At 36.5% G+C, this 25568-nt stretch overlaps 2 protein-coding genes across 2 annotated transcripts in view; both read right to left on the bottom strand.

The window, feature by feature from the left end:
• Positions 1-9066: 9066 nt before the first annotated feature.
• LOC136817091 (uncharacterized) lies at positions 9067-15946 on the bottom strand. The gene is made up of 5 exons (XM_067073433.1): positions 15612-15946; positions 14795-14849; positions 12188-12363; positions 11474-11832; positions 9067-10002 (listed from the first exon to the last, which is right to left on the bottom strand). The coding sequence occupies exons 1-5, from the start codon at positions 15667-15669 to the stop codon at positions 9322-9324; spliced, it is 1329 nt and encodes a 442-aa protein (XP_066929534.1). The 5' UTR covers positions 15670-15946; the 3' UTR covers positions 9067-9321.
• A 4817-nt stretch (positions 15947-20763) lies between these two features.
• The window catches only part of LOC136817080 (uncharacterized), a 47656-nt gene continuing 42851 nt past the window's right edge, over positions 20764-25568 (bottom strand). Inside the window, exons 42-45 of the mRNA XM_067073424.1 lie at positions 25229-25458; positions 23564-23803; positions 21653-21841; positions 20764-21256 (exon numbers count right to left, since the gene is read on the bottom strand). Of these exons, the coding sequence (XP_066929525.1) occupies positions 20936-21256; positions 21653-21841; positions 23564-23803; positions 25229-25458 (980 nt within the window). The 3' untranslated portion in view covers positions 20764-20935. The remainder of the gene's footprint in view (positions 21257-21652; positions 21842-23563; positions 23804-25228; positions 25459-25568) is intronic.

Raw genomic sequence — 25568 nt, 5'->3', positions numbered from 1 at the left:
TCAAAAGTCCGAATCGACCACATTTAGGGCATTGCAAATATCATCTTTGTGCGAAAAATCGGGAAAAACGAATAATGAAATCTCGAGAAAATGGCAACAAACCGGTTTTTACGGCATATTTTTGGGTGAAATTTTATTTTTTCAAAAAAGAGGCTCCGTCACATTTAAGATATTGCCATTTACTTGCATCAGTGTCCAAAATGTTATGAAAAAATATAAAGTACAGCTCAAGAAATTCAAGAAAACCTGTTTTCCGTTTTTTTTGACAATTGAAACATGCTTGATAATGTCTTTGTGCGAATAAGACAACGACGAACATTAGTTAAAAATTGCCACCGAGCGGAGCGTAGGTGGCTTAATAGTTTCGCGATGAGTGAGAGGCGGGTTTACATTCCGTAGTTTATCCGGGCAATACTTTTGGGGCGCAAATTATGGCGTGGGTGTTTGGCTGTGGGCGTACTACGGCCAATATTCTAAAGGTGGACTTACTCACAAAGATAAAAAACAGCGCTTTCCTCAATAATTAAAATACGTTAGTGTAAGAAGTAAAACCAAGCCTTTGTAAACATTCATCGTGAGAACTTTTTAATGGCTGCTTGATAGACCTTTTTGCCTTTCCATCCGCCATATTGAATTGTATGCAAAAATTATGGTGGCCGAATTGCCGTGGTAAAATTCCCTTAGAAAGTATGCAAAACATATGCAAAAAGAAAGTATGAATTAAAAACTTACATGCATAATTGGCATTATATTAAAGTGTAATCTTGTAGAAATAAGATTAAATTTGCTTCTCTTGAAAACTAAAAACAATTATATTCACTCATCTCTTAGAACAAGCACTTCAAAAGACCATAACATTAGACAGAAACTCAAACTGAAAAATCACCCGCGAAGGTAAAAAACAATCCTTGTTCGGCTGACGGCAAATTATTCTCCTGGGAATAGAGCCGCCAAATGATCAAATCAAAACATTGAGAAAGTGTGACGTCATAATTACTGCTTTCAGTTTGCGTGTTTTGAAAGTTTGATGTGTGTACTCCGTCTTCGTGGAATTTTTTTATGGCATGAAAACAGAATATGCAATGTCTTTAAGAACAAATTCCTAAAAGGCTTTTGTTGTTCTTTAAATATTTCCTTTTGGATTAAGAAATTCCATCTTTTATTGTTCTAATGATTATAATATTTATTTATAAGATGCTTTGTTGTCTTTTTAATCTTTGTGTAAACTTGCATATGTTTTGCATACATTCCAACTAAATCCAACCACGGCATTTTCGTTCCTGTATTTTTGCATATAATTCAATATGGCGGACGGAAAGGCGAAAAGGTCTATTTCACATGCTTTTCTTTTGAAGCTTGTTGCTGCTGTATAAATCTTTATCATGTTTTCTGGTCTTTTGTAGAGTATTTAAAGAGGTTTATTATTCGTTTACTACTAAGTATTTTATGTTTGTGTAGTTAGTGAATGCACCAATAAATTGATAATGCTCAGTAAGTAGTACAAAAAGAGTTAATTTTCCTCAATCAATATCTATAACAGCACTAAAACAGCAAACATCGACACATAGCCCTCTTCTTCACTAAAACTACAAACAGCACAGGTATGATCTTTTTTTCCTTTTTTCACCAGATAGTTATGTGTTAAATGTTAACCAGTTGTGACAAATAGTCAGTTTTTTATCTGATGAAAAGTTTGATTGGCATTGGTGTTCGTGTTCAATGAGTTTGGTTGAGAAAAAGTTCCAGCTTTTCCTCCCCGATGCCAGCCCAGGCGATGTCAACCGAACCCTATCAAACCGATTTTCGTTACCGAACCATCAAATTTCATCGAACGGAATCGAACAGTTAGGTGTTTAATTACTACTGAACCTGATCGAACAGTCAGTTAGTCACACTAGCTTCCCGCCAAAATGTGTATCAAAGATTAATGCTGCGAGTGCGTTATATCGTTTACTTGACTCTCAAGCAAAAAAATGCGCCGCAAAACTTCTAAAGGGATTCATGAAAAAATAACTTTTTCAAAAACTTTGAGAAATTGCCTAAAATTTGAGCCATAGATGAAAAAATTTGAGCCAAGCCAACCTTGAAAACTAATTTGAAGATCAACTTCCCAAGAAAAAGATCGACGGGGGAGGGGGAACGGGAACCCACCTAGATCCGCGCACCGCCGGATAGGCTATTTCCCGGAAATTTTATCGGACCTCAAACAATGACCCATTTACATGTGCGGAATTGTTTTTACTTTAGCGTATAAACTAGACCTTAACAATCGAAGCGCTGTCTCGGGAATTGAATGACAAATTTTGGTTGGTTGATTTTGGCTGCTGCACGTTTTATTTTGTTTCAAACTTTCAAGTTTTAATTAATTGTCTTGTGAACTTGATTCAGGTAACTCTCATCCTTGTTGTTGCAAATACATCCTGTAGATGACTGATGTTGTTTTTTCTGAAAGCTAGATTTCCTAGTGTGACTAACTGACAGTAATCGAACTTTACGGGAAAATCTTCAGTTTGATTACTTTATTGTAGTTTGATCAAGTTCAATCAATGTTTTTGTAGCTCAAATGGTTCCAGTTAAAATTGCTAGCGCAACAGCTCTACGTTGTTACTAAAAGTGGTAACGGTAGGTAACGATAGGTAACGACAAGTAACGACAAGTAACGGTAGGTAACGACAGGTAACGATGAAGTAACGGTCGGTAACGATGAAGTAAACGCAAGTAACGAGGGGTAACGAAAAAGTAATGAAGTAACGATGGTGGAAAAGCTGAAAATGGTGGCCCTGAGGTGTCGAACTATCAAAATTTGTAAATTTGTGCGCCAGAGCCAATGGTTCTGGTGATTTTGGGAGAACCTAACGACTCTGGTTAATCTATTCAAGAATTTGGGAAATCTGATGATTTTACAGCAGAATCTGATCGTTCTGGTGAATATGACTGTGGAGATAATAATCCAATTGTTTTTATTGTAAATTGGTGTTTGTGAATAAACTGAAAGATTTGACGGCTTTGGTGAATCAATGGTGTTGGTCAATGCAATGGTGCTGGTCAATGTAATGATGGAATCAGTGGTGATGGTCAATGCAGTGATGGAATCGATGGTGTTGGTCAATGCAATGATGGAATCAATGGTGCTGGTCAATACAATGATGGAATCAATGGTGCTGGTCAATGCAATGATGGAATCAATGGTGCTGGTCAATACAATGATGCAATCAATGGTGCTGGTCAATACAATGATGGAATCAATGGTGTTGGTCAATGCAATGATGGAATCAATGGTGCTGGTCAATACAATGATGGAATCAATGGTGCTGGTCAATGCAATGATGGAAACAATGGTGCTGGTCAATGCAATGATGGAATCAATGGTGCTGGTCAATGCTATGATGGAATCAATGGTGCTGGTCAATACAATGATGGAATCAGTGGTGATGGTCAATGCAATGATGGAATCAATGGTGCTGGTCAATACAATGATGGAATCAATGGTGCTGGTCAATACAATGATGGAATCAATGGTGATGGTCAATACAATGATTGAATCAATGGTGGTGGTCAATGCAATGATGGAATCAATGGTGCTGGTCAATGAAATGATGAAATCAATGGTGTTGGTCAATGCAATGATGGAATCAATGGTGCTGGTCAATGCAATAATGGAATCAATGGTGCTGGTCAATGCAATGATGGAATCAAGTGCTGGTCAATACAATGATGGAATCAATGGTGCTGGTCAATGCAATGATGGAATCATTGACTATAATGGAATCATTGGTTCTGGTGAATTCAATAGTGGAATCGATGGTGGTGTACTGGTGAATGCAATGCTGCACTCACCAATGGTAATGTTGTGCAGGCGAATGCAAGTTAGAGATTGTGCATTTTTTGTAAGCATCATCTTTATAAGAAATATATCGATAATTTTTTATTCAAGGGGAATTGACTTTCGGCGATGGGTTCTTCCAAAGCAAGTTAGGGATTGTGAAAAATGTGAGCATTTTTATTTTTCTTATAAACATCATCTGTATAAGAATACAATCGATAACTTTTAATTCAAGAGGTATTGACTTTCGGCGATTGGGTCATTCAAAGCAAGTTCACCAAAACCATTGATTCCATCATTGCATTGACCAGGACCATTGATTCCATCATTGCATTGACCAGCACCATTGATTCCATCATTGTATTGACCACCACCATTGATTCCATCATTGCATTGACCATCACCACTGATTCCATCATTGTATTGACCAGCACCATTGATTCCATCATTGCATTGACCAGCACCATTGATTCCATCATTGTATTGACCAACACCATTGATTCCATCATTGTATTGACCAGCACCATTGATTCCATCATTGCATTGACCAGCACCATTGATTCCATCATTGCATTGACCACCACCATTGATTCCATCTTTGCATTGACCAGCACCATTGATTCCATCATTGTATTGACCAGCACCATTGATTCCATCATTGTATTGACCAGCACATTGATTCCATCATTGCATTGACCAGCACCATTGATTCCTTCATTGTATTGACCAGCACCATTGATTCCATCATTGCATTGACCAACACCATTGATTCCATCACTGCATTGACCATCACCACTGATTCCATCATTGTATTGACAAGCACCATTTATTCGATCATTGTATTGACCAGCACCATTGATTCCATCATTGCATTGACCAGCACCATTGATTCCATCATTGTATTGATCAGCACCATTGATTCCATCATTGCATTGACCAGAACCATTGATTCCATCATTGCATTGACCAGCACCATTGATTCCATCATTGCATTGACCAACACCATTGATTCCATCACTACATTGACCATCACCACTGATTCCATCATTACATTGACCAGCACCATTGATTCCATCATTGCATTGACCAGCACCATTGATTCCATCATTGTATTGACCAGCACCATTGATTCCATCATTGCATTGACCAACACCATTGATTCCATCACTGCATTGACCATCACCACTGATTCCATCATTACATTGACCACCACCATTGCATTGACCAACACCATTGATTCACCAAAGCCGTCAAATCTTTCAGTTTATTCACAAACACCAATTTACAATAAAAATAAAGTCACAGTCATATTCACCAGAACGATCAGATCCTGCTGTACAATCATCAGATTTCCCAAATTCTTGAATAGATTAACCAGAGTCGTTAGGTTCTCCTAAAATCACCATTAGCTCTGGCGCACAAATTTACAAATTTTGATGGTTCATCGATACGTCAGGGCCACCATTTTCAGCTATTTCCCCATCGTTACTTCGTTTCTTTTTCGTTACCCCTCGTTACTTGCGTTACTTCATCGTTACCGACCGTTACTTCATCGTTACCTGTCGTTACCTACCGTTACTTGTCGTTACCTATCGTTACTTACCGTTACCTACCGTTACCACTTTTAGTAACAACGCAGCTCTAGCCTAAACGATCCCTTACAATCATTAGGAGGTATCACACTTTCTTTATTCTGAAGATTTAAAAAAAAATGGCTCTTAAGCTTTTTAGCGTGGACGTCTGCTAATAAGCCGTCAGAAATGGGCAACAAGGTAATAAATCAATCTTCAATATCGAACTTCACCGATCTTGATATACCTTTTGCTAATCAGGATTTTCATTTTGAATCATTAAAAACTCCAGTGGTACCGTTGTTTTGTACAAGATTCCCATTTCCGCACTAAGATTCTTGATACTCATCCCTATATATATTTTACAAGATAACCAGCAAGAAATTGGGGAGGGTTCGTTTAATGGGATGCAGTTTGAAGCAGTTATAAAGGAGTCATTGTTGTGATTTGTACTTATTTAGATTTATTGCATATAGAAAACCGCTTAGCCCATCATTATTATTTGGATGGATATTGTTTATATTGTCATTTTTAAAACTAACTCATCATTTTTATTTATTTAGATAGATTCTTTACATTGGTATTTTTAGAAAAAAAGAAAATCTTCACATTTATTTCTTCATGTAACCAAACTTTATGCTTATATTTTATTCCCCATGCACGCCGAATTATTGTCTTGTAATTGCAATTTTTAAAGAAAGTTAATCTCCCATTACAGAACTTTTTTTTCATCATAAAATCGACTTCCCTAAAATAAAAGGTTCCTTCGTCTAGAAATAAAAGGATAAAAATAAGTAAATAAATAAGTAATAATAATAATATTTAAACATATTGTTTCAAAGGTGGCAGTTAGTGTAAGCTATATCTAGTTTATAGGACCTCTACCCCACCGGGTTAGGTCCAAAAACTAATTTTGACGTAGTGAAATTTGTCGAAAAAACACGTCATAAGTAAGATTCAGAAGGACGTCATTATTAAAAAATGGCGATAACTTCATATTTATTAAAGCAATCAACACCAAATTTTGACTGGAAACGTAGATTAACGATTCTGAAATATTTCCTTTAAAATATTTCAAAATTTTGGATGATGTCATTTTATTTTCGATAATAATGATTTAAATACGACAAAAATTGATGACTTCATCAAAAAATTTAATTTTTTTTTCATGAAAGCTGGAGGCATCCACCCAATCGAATGTTTTCTACACACACAAAAACTTTAAAAAATTTGCTACCCATAATTTCGAAATTTGATACCAAAAAGAGACATTTTGCTACACGAAAAATTACGAATTTGCTACACGAAAAATGATGAATTTGCTCTACAAAAAGTGATGAATTTGCTCTACGAAAAGTGATGGATTTGCTACACGAAAAATGATGAATTTGCTACACGAAAAATGATGAATTTGCTACACGAAAAATGATGAATTTGCTGCAGGAAAAGTGATGAATTTGCTACACGAAAAGTGATGAAATTGCTACACGAGAAGTGATGAATTTGCTACACGAAAAAGTGATGAGTTTTCTACACGAAAAAGTGATGAGTTTTCTACACGAAAAAGTGATGAATTTTTTACACGAAAAAGTGATGAATTTTTTACACGAAAAATGATGAAATTTGCTACAGGAAAAGTGATGAATTTGCTACACGAAAAATGATGAATTTGCTATACGAAAAGTGATGAATTTGCTACACGAAAAATGATGAATTTGCTACACGAAAAATGATGAATTTGCTGCAGGAAAAGTGATGAATTTGCTATACGAAAAGTGATGAAATTGCTACACGAGAAATGATGAATTTGCTACACGAAAAAGTGATGAGTTTTCTACACGAAAAAGTGATGAGTTTTCTACACGAAAAAGTGATGAATTTGCTATACGAAAAGTGATGAATTTGCTACACGAAAAATGATGAATTTGCTACACGAAAAATGATGAATTTGCTACACGAAAAGTGATGAATTTGCTACACGAAAAAGTGATGAGTTTTCTACACGAAAAAAGATGAATTTTTTACACGAAAAATGATGAGTTTGCTATACGAAAAGTGATGAATTTGCTACACGAAAAATGATGAATTTGCTACACGGAAGAGAGCGATCATTTTTGATTGAAATGATGCTTTAGGACTTGTGGCTAACATATTTTGAGGTTTAAAATTGCAACAGATGACTGCTCTCCCTCATAGGGTTCAAAATGCTAATTAGGCGATTTTCAAACTAAGTGGTTGTATAATTTTAGAGCGCCCCCATTGTGGTGGAGAGCGACCATTTTTGGTGGAAATGATACTTAAGAACGATGGCTAACATATTTTGAGGTTTAACAGTGCAACAGATGACTGCTCTCCCTCATAGGACTGAAAACGCTAATTAGGCGATTTCAAACTAAGTGGTTGCATAATTTTAGAGCTCCCCCACTGAGGTGGAGAGCGACCATTTTTGGTGGAAATGATACTTAGGAATAGTGGCTAACATATTTTGAAGTTTAGAAGTGCAACATATGTCTGTTCTCCTTCGCAGAGGAAAAAGTCGCGAATATCAAACTGAATTTCGAATATCAAACTGAATAAACTAACTTATTTTTTAATCTTTACGACCTCTGGATAATAAATTTGTTTAATGGGTATTTTTAAAAACAATGCAATGGAGAGAATGAAAGTTCACCGTTTTTCCTATAGATACTTTAAACTATAAAGTTACACTAGAAATTTTTTCAATTCAAACTTCTATAAATCAAATGTTTCCTGAACTCGTCAACAAAGCCTTACAAGAGAAGTAAGTATGTGAAATAATTTTAAATCTTGATCTCAAATCAACATCAGCTTTGATTCTATTATTTTTATCACACTAGAAAATATCTTAAGCTCGAATGTCTCCTTACCTAGAACAAATCTTCCGGTCCCTCTGAGTAACAGACCCTTAAACAAGTCTCTATGATTCAAATTTTCTGTAACTCGAACAAATTTCGTTTGTTTGAAATAAAAGAATATTCCTACCACGTGGGCTGGAATTTGGAAAATACCCTGGAATTTCAGCCCATTGGGAAGTTGATTTCTATTTTATCCCTCATTCGAAATTCAATGCTTTAAAATTGCGTACTCCAAAAGCATCCCACTGGAGTTTTTAACCTTAGAACAATAGAATTTTTATTCCCGTCGGGATTTCAATAGGAATTTTTATTCCTACTGAGGAAAAAAATCGTAGGTTTCTGACTTGAACAATAGTGATGGTTTGATAATCCGAAGTTATTTCCAACAATCTGTGCACAAAGTTTTCAGAAATGGAACTTTCTCTATGGTTGTTTCCTGGTGAAGTGAGACTCATAACTGTCTCATTGTGCTTCAGAGTCTGTAGGATGTTGGACACGCAAAAATATGAGTTTGTCGTCATCCACCAATTTCACAAAGAAACGTATAGATGTGTACAGATCGTTGGAAAACTTCGGATCATCAAATCATCACTAGTGTTTTAATCAAAACTTCTTGCTCTCATCACGATCACAAAAATAGCCCAAATAGCGCATCACGTCTCAAATTTTTGTTCTATCACGCACCACGCTAAAAGTTTGATCACGATCAAATTTTGAATCACGCAAAAATAAATCTCAAATTACGCTATCACGTAAAGAAATGGGGGTCTAGTTAAAAAACTGTAAAATCAAAAGCTCGAGAATTTTGTAGATATGTGATTACTAATAATTATTTTAAAAATTAATAAAAAATACCATGACATAAACGGATAAAATAAAGTTTACAGCAAAATGTTACTGAGAGGAATTTTGTTTTAACTTCTTGCTGGTTTTCGTAGCCTTCTTAGAGAGACTCAAAAATGCAAAATATCCGATCTTTACATGCGAGCCATATTGGATTTTGTTATTATATTGAATTATATAATAGCTGGTTTATGATATGTTCGACAAATTATTGAGCTTGCTCTACTCCTTCTTCATAACCACTTGTTTCACTCCTTGAAGACGTGGCATCAGGGGGCGGATCTCCATTACCACCCTTCGAATCACCTTCACCGCCCTTTGAATCATCACCGTTATCTTTGGCAACGTCATCTTCTGTGTGAATTTCATCTTCAAATTTCTTCATTGGCTCCACCAATTTCTTAAGAACTTCGCTGGAAAATAATTTAGCTCTTTCTAAAAAACTTTCGATACTTTTATAAACCAGTTGAAAATATTTTCCAACACCATCTTCCTTTGGTGGTTCAGGCGGGTTGATGGTGGTTGTAGATGTGGAGGTGGTGGCAGGGTGTGGGGTTGTGGTGGTAGTGGTCATCAAGGGCGGTAAAGCAGCACCAGGTGGAAGCGTCATTTGGTGGTCTTTACAACTGTCTTGCTCCGTTTCCACAACGGGGAAACAGGTTGGAGGATGCTGTCCCCATTGGTTTTGATAGAAACCTGCAATGCATGCTCGTTCCCCTGGTTGAGCTGCTAATGCTGGTGTTAAGAAGAAGGGAATTCCCCAACAACCATGAACGTGGACATAGTAATATAAGACCACTTCGAAAGCAGGAGATGTACCAATAAAGAAGGTGCCAGTACTTTTGGTAAATTGTGGCGCTGCTCTCGTTCTATATTTTCCCAGGAAGAACTATAAAAAACAAGAGAGACGACTTGGGATAAGCAAATCGGAGTTGGCACTCTAAAAGATATTCCTAAAAATTTGATGGGGGTCATTACATGTTTTTTTATAAGAAAATCGAAGATTTTTGAAGCCTTCGGATGTTTTTAACGTTTTAAGTTTTAAGACTAAAAATGTTCTTAGCTTGTTCTTGATAATTTGGCCATCAAATGGGGTGATTTCTCCTAATACTCTTTGAAAAATTAGTGGCTGTAATTATAAAATGCTATTGAGATGATCCTTCCCAAAAATGTAACTTGAGAATTACCCCCTCCTCTCTTCTATAAGGTCCAGTCATGAAAAACCAAAGGTTCAAAGCACTTTATGAGATCTGTAATTGAGACCGTGATATTCACAGTGTTTGACTATATCATGTATATCATAACACAGACCCGCTGGGAACCCAGCCCCACCAGTGGCGTTGTGGCAGGGGGGGCTGGGGCATGGCCCCCCCAGCGGAGCTTTTTTGAAGGGGCGCCGAAGAGCAAGGGGTGCCAAAAAAGATTTTTTTAAACACCCCAATCTTAAAAATCATACTTTATGCGCCTTAAATTGCGTCCAGGACTAATTTTACTGAGATAATTTTAAAATACTTGCAATTTTTTTCGCCCGCTTCGCTCACAATACAGTTAAATGGTTACTTCTTTGCAATCTAGCTGATTTACAAGTTTTTTGTGTACAATATAGCATTAGGGAGTTTACGTATCAAAGATAAATCTAACGGACCTTTTCTCTGCAAGATGGTAAGATTAGCAAAGTAGATGTTATATCTTCTTTGTTCAACAACGAAGATTTTCACGGTTTTTCGTTCTTGAGCTGTTTTAGCCTGGATTCTAGAAAATGCAGTTCCACATACTGCAGGTTGCGGTCAAAACCCGTCCGTTCTCTCGTTGATTTGATCTTTGACTAGTCTGTATTAAATGAAAATCTAACTGCGCCCAAGACCAATTTGCTGACAGCTATTGATCATTAAACATCTATTTTTCGCCTCTTTGCTCATACACATGTTTCTTTAAGTTCTTTTCAATCTAGCAAGTGTCAAATTGTCTATTTTATTTTGATTTAGATTTTCGTCGATTTTAAAAAGATTTCTAGTCGGCCCAACCATGGGGGGTCTTGTTTTCCCCTTTTATCATCGATAATCTACTCTTCTCCACTAAATATTCCTTCCTCAATGCCTAGGAAATAGTAAAAGTTAGAAAAGGTGGTGGGGATGGGAGGGGGGTGGGCGTCATTTAAAAAATTGACTTTGGCCCCTCCAGAAAAAATCCCCCAACGCACTGAGCCCCACTGGAAAATTGGGCAAAAATTTCGTCCCCGGTGGGAAAAAACTATTTCTGGAAAAGCCCATTCTACACACCAGCAAGTTTTGAGGATCTAACAAAATTTGATGTGTTTTTTTATCTCTGGGACAATCTGTTTAGTTTGAGATAGTACTTACATGTCTGTCATTTCTGGTTTGGAGAAGTTGAACCATATTGTTATCTTTAGAACCTAGGTACTCGATATTATTAGCTCGCTCATCCGTGTAAAACTTGTACCAATTATGATAACCTGTCAGTGTCCTGGTAGTTCTACCGCGGTTCACTTTCGTTTTTCTCTCGCCACGAAACACATGTTTAAAAATATGCCAATCATCGCCAAAGAAGAGTAAATAAATACCAGCGCGGAAATTTTGTTCAGTCATTCCTGGCATGAGTTGGATAGCTCGTTGACCGACATCTGATGCAATAATAGAAGTGATAAAGAGATGGGCTTGTTGGTCGTCCTCTGTGTCTTCAGCAACCAAAGGTGCAAATGCTAAAGGACAAACAAAATCATTCTTGATGTTTGGTAATATTATAAATTTCGATTATATTTTTACTCAAAATTTTTATATAAGGCCTATCAATCCAAAACGAAACGATCAGGTTGTACCAAAATCTTCTTCGCTGACTGAAAAGATAACGCAAAGTTCAGTTTATTACAGTTTAAAACAATTAGTTTTTTTCAAAATATATGAAACACCCGTGGGCGGGGGTGGTACAGGCTAGAAACAAGTGTGAATGTGAAATTTCAAAACGTTAAAAAAAGACGTTACAAAGCAGATCAAAACGGATCACATCAAATTCTGAATCTATGTTAGATCGAGTTAGAAAGAATTTAGAGTACATACATTGGTATATTACATTGTTAAATCGATCATCAGCAATGGGGTTCGTGAAGAAATGCTGCAAATTAGGATCGTTTAGTGGTTGAAAGTTGGTTGTCATGCCCTGGTTATTTCCATTCGGATTGATTCGGTACGGTGCATCGGCATCCCAAATACCTCGGACGAATGCTCGAAAATCACTGAAAAGATAAATAGTTAAGGCTTTAGGACTCGAAAAGTTTTTTTCGCGTGTGTGTCCCATGGTTCCTTTTTTTGTTTCATGGGACAAAAAGTGAGGGAAATACTCAAAAGACATACTGATTTTGTCCCAGGGGCAAAAGTGTATTGGTAGAAAGAAAAATGGGGTGGAGAAACGAGAAAGCGTTTCAGGGGGTACTCGATTTTCGACATTTTAGTGCGTACGTACTATGTGGACTGCCCCTTATCGCATAATTAAAGGTTTTGTTTTTAAATAAGAGTGATATCGTTTGCTTACTCATCAATTTTAATTCACAAGCTTTTTCACATTGGATTGACACGGATGTGGAGCAAGATTGGTCAGAAAGAAGAAAAGAAAAACATTTTTGTTTATATCAGCATAATATAACAATACAGTGGAACCTCTTGTTGAAAATACAATTGGGGTCTAAAGTACTTATCTGCAGACACTAGGCCATAGAAGAACAAGAGAAAGGTTATTAAAACGCAACAATTTAGTTTTTAACAAATAAAAGAAAATCTAGAAATATAACACCAAAATTGAAAATACAATTCTTTGAATGGGTCAAGGGAAAACTGGAAATTTGTAGAAATAAATTGAATAATAAGACTAATAGGTGCTTGAAATGAAAATACCTATTTTTTTTTCGATTTTGGTCCTGTGTTGGCCCGTTTGATATTCAATGTTTGCTAATTGGAGAGCTAAAATGGGGGTTTTGGCCAATTCGTGCGAAGAAATTGGTCCGCTAATCAGAGGGTCCGCTAATCAGAAGGTCCGCTAATTGAGTGTCCGCCTTTTAGTACTTTTTTATGAGGATTTGACTAGGAAACGGCCGGGGAAAATGAAATTGTCCGCTAATCAGAGGTGTGCGCCTTTTAGAGTGTCCCTTAATTAGAGGTTTTACTGTAACATGAAATATGTGTCTGATATGAAACGGAAACACCTATGTAAAAACAAAACCTTTAAATGAAATAAATGTCATAAAATCATAAATTTATAAGTTTAAAATTTGGATTTAAAAATTTCAACAAGGATTATATATCTATGCAACTTAGCTTTCTCCAGCAAAAAAAGGAAGCAAAAAATTTGACTTTTTAAATTTCGTGCCGATGGATAGATAGGATCTAGCATTTTAATTGTTTTCGGAGCGCGAGATCAAAAAAGTAGGCGGCAAACTCACATCAAGTTATTGAAATTGCATATAGTCCACACGAGTGAACAAAAAAGCCCTCGGGCGATCATTATTTCCATTAAAACGATGGAGAGCGATAATTGTTTCAGAAAACAATTGATGTTCTAGTTTTGTCCGCAAAGGACAACTGTCATGGCGGCTCGAAGATGTCTGATTTTTGGAAATGTTTATCAGTCTTATTTTAAAAGTTCTCTAGCTCTTCTTTTTTACATTTGCAGAAAAGGTTTGAAAGGAAGGACCATTCCAAACTGGATACATTGTGAAATTCTAATGTGAGAAAAACATCTAGACAAGAATTCAGACAAATGCTTAGTGAACGAAGTTTTCAATTGAAATATCTTCAACTTCCCTAAAAGAGCTGAAATTAAATATACAAACTTGAGTGTCTTGGCTCCATTGGTGTGAAATCCTTTGGAGGCACGTGGTGGCAAGTTGGTTTTTCTGAGTTGTATAAAGCATCTCTCTTTGTCATAACCTTATAATTAGCAATTGAAGACAAAATTTGGATGAGTGATGGATAAATCTCTACAACACACGGATCTTGTATATTAAATCTTTGCTACGTGTGTTTGAATTCTGATCCGTGTGTTTTGGAGGGTGAAAAGTTTGAGTGGTTTGTGTGTTATCGCTAAATATAAGACGTTCTCCTCACACAGCTTCTGTAGGTTAAGAGCTTAAAATACATTTGTGACCACCCATAAAACTTCTAATAGCTGCTTTCGACCCCATTTGCGGCTCAGTCGAATATTTTTTTCTGCATGGCATTTAACTCGTCTTTTACCCTTACTAAACGTATCCGTTAACTTTGAAACACTGAAAGATGGATCCAAACCAGTCATTAGACTGAAAAAACAATCTTGCAATTTTACAATCTATAGAAAGAACTGAATAAAAAACGTGCAAATACTTTAAAAAAACAAAAATTTCATTTTTTCTCTTTGTTTTGGTTCCTTTGTTTGATTTGAAATGCCAGAAAAGGGGCTTCCTTTGCTCAAAATGGCATTTCAAATGCCAACGAAATGCCAACACGCTGGCATCATTAGGCATTTGACAAACCGAACAATTGCGCGGAACAATAGAATTCAAAAGAATACTGCAAGCAATTATAAATGCCAGGCTGGTCTAAACGCAGCCATAGTTGTGTTTCGACTCGATACTTAATTAGGGACACCCTGTATAGAAGTCGGCTATAATACAATAGAACGTAATAAAAACTTACTCCACGTGGACATTATAACATCTTGTTGGGTTAAATGTAGGATTATTAACACAATCTATAAAATAAAGAGAAAAAAACATAAATGAATCTCACGCGTCATAATTATTTCAACGAAAAATGATCCAATTCCACAGTTCATTTCGAAATGATGGGAAAACCGTAAAACTTTATTACCCCTTTCTTTTGATATTGTAATTAATTAACGTACAAGAGCAATTAATGCAAAGGATCGAAAATTCGTAGAAATGAAAATTTTGTGCAGATTTGTTAGATTCGACGTGCGTTATGCTATAAAACGAACTTTTTTTTATCAGGCCTGGTCTGATCCCTTTGTTACTTCAAGGCTAAATTATTCTTAAATGTTCTCCAACTTGAAATCTTTCGTAAAGTACACTCTACTACAGTATCATAAAAACAATTTTATAAGAACAATAACAGTAGCCCCTCTTGGGCGCAAAATTTGTGTAGGAGAGCAGATTTTTACGATATTGTAATTATTTATTTTATTCATAATAGATAATTACAGTGACGTAAAAATCTGCTCTCCTAAACAGATTTTGCACCCCTCTTGGCTACGCTACTGCAATAAGGCACAAAAGGGCCAAAAATAAGAACAATTTCAGAACAAGGCTAAGCCTGGAATGACTGTAATGAATTTAAGACAATCAAAGGTCAAAGTAAAACATGTTTATGAAGCCAAAATCCTCTCCTGTAGACTTTTAAACTACTGTATTGCCTCTTAGAATCAAACTAAGGATTTTAGCCTTATGTTTCTATATAAAAAAATAGATCATCAAAAGGAAAATGAAATGCTTACCCGAAGATACGATTAGCGTCAGTAGAAAATGGAAAAATAAAATTCTTTTAGTTGTCATTCTTGCTTTAGTACCATCAGTATGAAGAAATATAAAACCAACAGCAAAATAACCAAAAGATTTATTGATTTCAAAGCAAAATCAAGTCGAAAAGGTTTACAAATTCTTTGAATTTTTAACGCACCAATAAGCATGGAAATACCGAATAATAAAGGTTTGAATGTTTGTTTCATTGTTTGCATACAGCAAACAAGTGCGACTTGATCAAAACAAAATGATAATAAATACGAGCGCCAAATTTCTACAACACTTCCCAGTTACACATGATTTAATATATAGATAAAAATGCGGCAAATGGTTAAACAGTAGCAGACCCGTAGCAACCGGGGGGGGGGGGCACAGGGACATCCCCCCAAAGATTTTTCAAAAAGTTGGTACAGTGGAACCTCTAATTAACGGACACCATCGGGGAAAGGGGTTTGTTATTGAAAATCTGTGGAGAGTATGTCTCGCAATACTCGAAGTATAGTCATTAAGCAATTGCAAAATAATTATTTTGAGTTTTTTAAGGTAAGTGATTACCAAATTAAAATGGTTGTGTCATTTGCTAAAATGTAACATTATTGGAAGTTGTGTTATAAAATAAATCACCATTATATTGAGGTCATCAGTTGAAGCTACCGTCTACAAGGTTTTCGGCCCGCTGTTGCTAAGCAAGATCTTCCGCTAATTAGAAGTGTCCGCCTTTTAGAAACTTTTTTATGAGGATTTGACTAGGAAACGGCCGGGGAAAATGAAATTGTCCGCTAATCAGAGGTGTCCGCCTTTTAGAGTGTCCGTTATAGAGGTTTTACTGTATAGCTTTGAAAAAATCGTGTATTAAGCTTCATTTTGAACACAATCCTTTAATTAGATGCGTTTTCCAGCAATCTAGACACCTTAAATTGCAAAATTTTTTTTATATTTCTCATTTTTCCCCCTCAAAATGAAAGTGCTTCCTACGGGCCTACGGGCCTGAATAGAGCCTCTCAATCTCACATTTCTCCTTAGTTTTGAACGTTTTTCTGATCTTTTTGCTTTTAGAACAAAACCCTTATTAAGTTAGACTGGAGTCGTTTATAATGCGTGTAATACTTATTATACCAATACTAATTAATAATAATACGGGATTTAGTTTGTATAAACGACTGGAAGAATCCGGTGCTCCAGCTTTATAGATACAGGGGCTAGCTACGCAGAAACTTGCGTAGCGAGAAAACAATTTATCAAGCAACAACAAACTTCTCAAAACGAAATCTACTCAAATGAAAAACTTTCAATACACAAATCCACACATACTTTTTTTCTCAAGAATTATTTTGAGCAGGAAAAAATTATAATTGCAATATTGACACTTTTCTTTTGTTTGGAGTTAGTGCACAAAGGTTTCTAGACGACAAAAATTGTTCCATTCATTACTTTTTGCTTTATTTCTACTATATGTATAAATTAGTCGTCTAGCTTGCTAGACTATTATTTCATAGCTAGATCTGGAGATATAAGCCTTTAAAGTTTGAACTATCGATTTTCTTTAAAAAATGACCGTGGCACCAAACAAAACCTTTAACCCTTTGAAGAGCCCCCCCCCCCCCGAGCAGTTTGCGTGATGACGTGATAGGGAATTTTTTGCAGCATGATTATGTGATTTGGAATTTGTTCTTCGTGATTGCGTGATCAGAGGTCCAAATGTGATCGCGCTTTGAAAGTTCTTTGAGCTGTGATGCGTGATTTGGACTTTTTTAAAGGGATCCGTGATTAAACATGTGTTTTTTTTATTTGCGTGATCGTGATCAAAGACGATCCTGACCAAAGTTACCGCTGGGGAGCCTCTTTGAAATTTGAATATTCCGAGGTAGTCAGAAAATCTGCCGTATACTATCTTCACTTTCTGATTTTAATGATGGCGCTGCGATAGATCTTTAATCCCCCCCATCAGAATTAGAAGAGGCAAAAAGTAGTTGAGCTCCAGCTCCTGGACTAATTCCAAGGTGAAAATTGTCTTTACTTTATCTTATAGTTAAACAATGTGAGCACTTATCTCGTTCAATGTTTCAATGGGTGCAGTGATTATTTTAGTTACCGTAAAGACACTTTAACTACTACATCATCCAGGAGAGAAATTTCTCGAGTAAAATACATAAAAATTGCAGACTTACCAACATATTGATAATGTTATCTCGTTAATATTTGAAAGTGGGTTACATCAGGCTTTCTATCATTGTTTGTCCTTAGAACAAAATAATAAAGAATTATAGGTATCATAACGACAATTCAAGAAACAAGAGGGCGTTAGAAACGAAAGACACTATTCTAAGTCAACTGTATTGTAGGAAAGTCGCTAGCGAGTTAACATATCAGTAAATATTACGTGACGACAAATGGGTTTCATATAGCCTTCATTCGCACATTGAGGGTAATGTATAAATATGGGCTTTTCCAGAAATAGTCCGTGCCCCCTTCGAGGATATCGGATATCCAGGGGACGATAGTTCACACAAAATTATGGCTAAAGGTTGGTCTACAATACCAGGTAAATTAAATATCGATTACATTGATTGCCATGTACAGGATGCGGAGCGGGTTTTGTACAATTGGTGGCGATGCATACTGTTTGTGGTCAGATAATCATTTCAAACCAATGAGATTTCACCGTCACTTGATCAACCAATCAGATTTCACCGTCACTCGATCAACCAATCAGGTTTCACCGTCACTTGATCAACCAATCAGATCTCACCATCACTTGATCAACCAATCAGATTTCACCGTCACTTGATCAACCAATCAGGTTTCACTGTCACTCGATCAACCAATCAGATTTCACCGTCACTTGATCAACCAATCAGATTTCACCGTCACTTGATCAACCAATCAGATTTCACCGTCACTTGATCAACCAATCAGATTTCACCGTCAATTGATCAACCATCGTATTTCACCGTCATTTGATCTACCATTCCAATGATATCCTGCTTTTGTTTTGCTTGATTTTCTCATTTTTTATAAACTAAAGAATGTGAAGTCAATGATAAATCAGGATAGAAATACAGAATCTGTACTTTAAAGAACTTCTACTCTATGTAAAATAACAAAAAAGCAATAGTCTTATGCAGCCTAGCCAACGACCTGTACAAAATACATGTTTTTTTCGTTTATAAGCATACGCAGGCTCTTTTTGGGAGCAATAGAAATACTAAGCATAATGCGAGCTAGACTAGAAATTGACTCAGTCACCAGGATAAATCTGATGGTGGACTACTGTAGCTCGAAGATTGTATGTAAGTTTAGTCATCAACAATATAATTCATCCCCCCCCTTTTCACCGACTCGGTGGGATTTTAACAGCTAGTTGGGGTAAAAATAACGAACCAAAACTCAATGTGGAATGATATTTCCATGTTGTTTTTTTTATGGCTGGGGATCTGAATTCCATTGTTTTCTAGCCAAAAGATTCAGTGTGGATGGAACAAATATATATAACAAGATTTTGCAGTGAGGATTTGCTTATATGATTATTTTAAGCGGGGACAAAAATTCGAGTTCAATTTTCCTACTGGGGTCGATATTTTGGTCAATTTTTCCAGTGGGGAGGGTTCCCAGTGGGTCTGTGAGAAGGGGATGTTATAATGACCTGCTTGAGAGGAACTTCTTAAGATGAAAACAAATACAAAGACAAGATGTAAGTTTAAAACAGAAGACTTTTTTTCTTCTAGGAATCTTACGCATGAATAAATTTGTAGACAGTGTCTAAAGTTACTGTCATGTACCTAATAGCCGCTGGTTTAGAAATAAGCGGGGGGTTTGGAAAAAATCTCAAAACTTAATAAGCGGGGTGGGGGGTTGGAATTAAAATGTTCTGGGTGGAAAATTTTCGAAATAGAGGCTAATACAGCAGAATTAGGGCAAAAGAGGGAACTTTCAAAACAAAATTCCCAAAAGTCAATAAGCGTGGGGGGGGGGTGGAATAAGAATGTCCTGGGTGGAAAATTAATTAGCGCCCCCGGCTATTAGGTACCCGAGAGTAAACGATCTCATATTTTCGTAGTTTAAAAGTGTCAACATATTTTAGAGATGACGAGCTTAACTTTCTTAATGCATACTAAGGACTAAATATTTTTTCAAAGTTTCTTATTATGTAAACTCTGATAATACCAAAAAAACAACAATAATTCATAAAAAACTCTAAGCACACTAAATAAGCATAAAAATGGAATTCCCATAAAATGTGCAGTTCGAAAAAAATGTATTCGGAAACAGTTTAAAACTACTTGCTATTAATTGAAAAATTCTTCGGCAAATCCAAGGTTAAAATCATCATTTTTAGCATTACATTATCTTAATGTATATCCAGAAATGTATCATTTCATTTTTATGAATTCATGATATGCACCATTGCAATGTCTTCTGACATTACATCACCGATCCAACAACTGATTGGTTGTAAGTGACGTAAAATCAGTCAATACGTCATGTGCAACCAATCAGCTGTTGGATCCATGGAACACACTGCAACTGGTGCATATCATGAATATCAGTACTTTTTTCATTGGTACATTTAAATAGTATGCCGTAACAGTGATAGTTCTACCCTCCTCTGAACACGACCAGACATCCATTTATACCTAAATGTTAATGTTAATGTATAAATTCTTTAAAGTCGAAAATGTGTACAAATCTGTACTAGCTTTAAAGCTAATAGAGTAGTTCGACCTTAAAGGGAGAAATTTTGGTTTAAGTTCCCGCCAAAGTTTATTTTTTCCTCTATCCGCCAAATTAAATTCCCACCAAATTTATTTTATTTAATGCATTCCCCAAATTGGTGCTATTTCAGGCCTTAAAACAGGTTTTTTTTGCTTATTTGATAACGATTTTGGCCAAAAATATGCTGCAACCGCCAAATTAAATTCCCTTCAAATTCAATTTTTCCAGCCATCCGTCAAATTAAATTCCCTCTAAAAAACTTTTTCAGCCATCCGCCAAATTAAATTCCCACCAAAATTTCTTCCTTTAATTCTTTGTTTTAGACTTTCCTGGTCCATCTTTTATCCCACTGGAAGTAATCCTGGTGTGATATTGGACGATATGATATTTTTATAAAATGAATAGTTTCTACACTTCTCTAAACACGACTAGACACATCATTTATATTTTGTTTGGACTTTCCTGGTAGGAGCTTTTTAAATGTGTTGGATTCTCTTGTTTCGTCAGAGGATGATATAATAATTAATAATGCTTTACAAACTACAATAAAACAAACTTTCATTTTAACCAATCAAAACATTTTCATTCACACTTCCTGAGGTGAGAGCGTTGGAGAAGCAGGTGAATCTGGCGGGATAGCAGGCTCCTCTTGCGGGATAGGCGATGAATTTTCAGGCTGACTAGCCTCTTCACCAGGGGGTGAGGCATCATCTTTTAGAGATACTTTTTTGTTTTTTTCTTCCAATTTTTGAAGTTCGTTTTGAAGTTCTTTGACGTGGCTTTTGATGGCCTCATAATGATGTTTGATTGGCTTTCTTTTGCTCGCTATTTCTTTTAACTCGCTCAACCAGGTCTTGCATTGTGCTAACACTTTATCTTTCTTCATCAGAAAATGTTGGTGTATGACCTACAAAGGATACATTTACGAGGTAAACTACACTCTTTTTCTTTTATAAGAGCAATGAGGCTCGAAATTGCATAATAATAAGAAAAATTCAAATTGCTGAGTCTGGAATTATTCAATCTCAAGTAATTTAGGGGGTCAAAGTAGTAAAACATGGGTACGAATTCTAAAATACCTTAATTTCACACTATAAATAAGAACAATTAAGAATATTTTGAGGCTCAAACTGACAAAAAAAATAAGAACAGCCTTTGGCCCGGCCCCTACAATTTCAATCCCACTAGGAAATCGACTTTGATTTGTAGCAAAAAGTTTTACCGGGGTACCGAGACAGGGTTGTGCTTAAGTTTATAATTAATTCATGCAACTTTTAACACGTATTTTTTTGGAAAGTGTTACCTCTTTAAAGCAAGCGGACGGTTTCTTGATCTGCTCCAAGATGGCCCATTTGACACATGCTTGCCGTATGTTTGCATTGTAGTCGTTGGAGCTCTGTATCCCTTGAGTTGTGTTACGTAATCTCTCGTAACCAGGTTCATTGAAGTAAGGGTCAGATACTAGGATGAGTGATTGGATAGACACGAGAACCTGTATAGTAGGAAAAAACTCAATTAAATTTTGAATTTCACATTTTATAACATAACGAATATCGTGAGGGCTAAATGATCTTGATCGCCAGAGAAAAAAGCTAAAACACGGGTTACAAGATTATATCAATGCAGTCAAAACATGCAATTACTCGAAAAGGTTCACGTGATTTTATTATACCCATGTTACTTGCTTTACAACTTACAGCTGATAACTTTATTAATGTAAATCAAAAATAAATGTCATGTAACGCAGTGGCGTTGTGGGAAAAATTTTCTGGAGGGGCCAAAATCAATTTTTTTTTAATTGCACCCCCCTCCCCAATTTTCCAAAGTGGTGCCCCCAACCACTAGTTTCTAAACTTTTACTAATTCTTTTGCCTAGGCATTATGAGGAAGGAAATATTTAGTGGAGAAGAATAGATATATCCGACTAGAAAGTTTTTGAAAATCGACTGCCAAGATCACTAGATAAAGATAGACAAATTCGACACTGCTAGAGAACTTTAAAAAACAATGTGTAATGCGAGCGAAGCGAGCGAAAAAATTTATATTTTATGATTTCAATATTGTTGTCAGCAAATTGGTCTTGGGGCGCTGTTAGATTTTCATCTAATAATGCTATATTTTACACAAAAAACTAGTTAATTAGCTAGATTGCAAAGAAGTTACCAATTAACTGTATTGCGAGCGAAGCGAGCGAAAAAATTGCAAGTATTTTGAAATTATCTCAGTAAAATTGGTCCTGGGCGCAATTTGAGGCGCATTAAGTATGATTTTTGAGATTAGGGCGTTTAAAAAAATCTCTTTTGGCGCCCCTTGCTCTTCGGCGCCCCTTCAAAAAAGCTCCGCTGGGGGGGCCATGGCCCCCCCGGCCCCCCTGCCACAACGCCACTGGCTAACAAGCACATAAACATTTCGAGTAAAAGCGTGATTTGTCTTCAGACTTTAATTTTGCAACCTGTGTATTCGTCAAAAAAAGCTAATTTGACAAAAAACAGAAATTGGCGGTCCTTCTCTAACACGAGGACAATTCTGCTTTTCACGATAATCGAATTAGAGAGTGAATTGTTATGGTCATGAACTTTCTCCCCGATTGACTATTAGGCTGTCCATTAAAAGTCCATACATGGGGGGGAGGGGTGGACGAACCTTGGGGAATGGGTCCTACTCCTTGCAAAGTAGGAATTCCTCCTCTTTCGATTTGGAACGCTTAGTGCTGTCCAGACTCTGCTGGTTCTGTGCACGCGAGACACAGATACCATGATGTATAGTGATGACACTCAAACCACGCGGGAGAGCATATAACTCGTCGCAGGCGCGGAACGGGATGAGTGACACCACACATCTCAATGCCTGGCATATCACCCACACTCTTGTATCAGAGTAGTGGTACCCAATTCCACTCACATGGTATGGGTTGACCCGGGCGAAGGTGTGTTCACTTGCCAAGTGAGCCGTAGTACAGCAGTGGGAATCGAACTAAGGTCTCCCAGACGGGAGTCAAGTGCGATGACCACCACACCACTACGCCTAATCTTCTTGGATTTACCCCCTGGAAATGTTCGTCCATCCTGTATGGATATATGATGGAATAGCCCATTTGTTTTACCTCGGAGGTTAAACGTAGTCTATGTGCACTTTAAAAGGAGAGGTCGAGGGTATGAGCTACCAATACTGGAAAATCCGCTGTTAAGTGTGATTTGTACTGAAAATTTTATACCTGTAGAAGATTGGACGTTTTTTCGTTCCATTTTTCTTCGGGCCGTCCATGCCACGTGTTCAAGATGCTCAAACAAACTTTTCCGTCATTGTAAAGATTCGGGTTGAACCGGATCGTATGTTTTCCGGTTGTTTGTAGGTTAACGGACATTGGAGAGGACGGATACTCAGGTGGGATGTAAACATCGAATTCAAAACAACCATTCTCGTATGGCGTACCTTCGGGCCCAGTGATAAGCACCTAAAATTGAGGATTATATTAAACTGGCAGACAATGAAAAGTATAATAAGCATAATGCATATTAAACCAACTTAATGATAAATATAGAATGGAAATAGAAAAGGAAAATAAGAAACGGTATATTTCCGGTATTTTCGGCCGGAGAAAAGTTTTCTCAAAAATCGAACTCGGTCATGTATTGGACATTCCTAAATACGCATCTTTTTGCAAAAAAATCAGAAAAAACTAATTATGAAATCTCGAAAAACGAGACGGACGGACGGACGGGCACGGGTTAATTTAAAAGTCATTCAGCCACCGGGGTAGGCCAACATTTCTCTCAAACAACTAATGTGAATTACAGTTAACAGAAAATCTAGGTTTCCATCGAAGAAATACATTTTCCTTAACAAAAAAATACCTATCAGTCTTTTCTAATATACTGCAGGACAAAAATTAACACCGCTATGACCAGCACGTAAAATGGTCCCTTAGACAGTAAGACATCTATATGTTTTGTTTTATGAGCATTGCACTTACAGTAGTAGGGGGAATTTTGTTCGATTTTTTGGAATCGCTTGACTGTTTTGTTAGAAGCACTTGTTATACATTTTTGGAAAGCTAAGGGGTAGGGGAATCGAAATTACTATGTTTCCAATTTTTTTTCGGACACTTTGGTGTGATTTTCGGACAAATATGACGGTCTCCGGCAAAATTCATAGGGTTAAAAATTAATGAAAATTTTAGCTCGAGAAAACGGAGACCTATTGTATATTTTTGGAAAGCTCTCAAAAAATTAAGATTAGAGATATATTGCAAGTATAGGTGATTTCTGTACCTAACTCGAGATATTAACCCTTGAAAACCGTGTTTTTCAGCCAGAAACAGCTATTTTGTCCAGTTTTTGCGCTTTTTGAAGCTCACTATCTCGAGTTAGGTACTGAAATCAACTATACTTGCAATATATCTCTAATCTTAATTTTTTGAGAGCTTTCCAAAAATATACAACAGGTCTCCGTTTTCTCGAGCTAAAATTTTCATTAATTTTTAACCCTATGAATTTTGCATGAGACCGTCATATTTGTCCGAAAATCACACCAAAGTGTCCGAAAAAAAATTGGAAACATAGTAATTTCGATTCCCCTACCCCTTAGCTTTCCAAAAATGTATAACAAGTGCTTTTAACGAAACAGTCGAGCGATTTTACAAAATGCCCTCTACTACAGCCATATAGGCTCAGATATATGGCAAAAACTTAAGCACTACCCGAGCCTACATTTTTTATTTCGGCTGTTTTTGGCTTGGATTTAACGGATTTCCCTAAAATTTTGCTGAGGATTTAGGCATCCTACAAGCATTTTTCAGCTTTGTCAATCTCTCAATCTAAGCATCTCCAAACCAGTTTTTAGATTTTGTGTATGTTTATAAAAAAACCTGTATTTATACCTTCATGACATCCAACCTCTGTTCGTCACACCTCAAAAAGACGGTCGAACTATGGGAGATTGGTAAGGAGGTTGATAGAGAGGCCACTTCTTGTGCAAGACGGCGCGCTCGGTTGATGTTAAAGACGTCCGTATCTTTACGTCTCACGTCACGGACGATACTTGCGTAATGGTAAGGCACGTTGAATTGTAGAGTGCCGTCATCTTTCTCCGTTATCAACTCGTAAGCATCTATGGTGAAATGGTATAAAATTTGGAAAATCAACGAGTCTTTTTTACAAAGAAACCCAACAGCCGAAAACTTTTTTTAATATTTTAGCAATTGCAGTCCCAAATTCCTA

Source organism: Clytia hemisphaerica, unplaced genomic scaffold, assembly GCF_902728285.1.
Source record: "Clytia hemisphaerica strain Z4C2 unplaced genomic scaffold, Clytia hemisphaerica genome assembly, whole genome shotgun sequence".
NCBI lineage: Eukaryota > Metazoa > Cnidaria > Hydrozoa > Leptothecata > Clytiidae > Clytia > Clytia hemisphaerica.
Note: the sequence above shows the minus strand (reverse complement) of the source record. Positions and strands in the feature narration are given on the sequence as shown.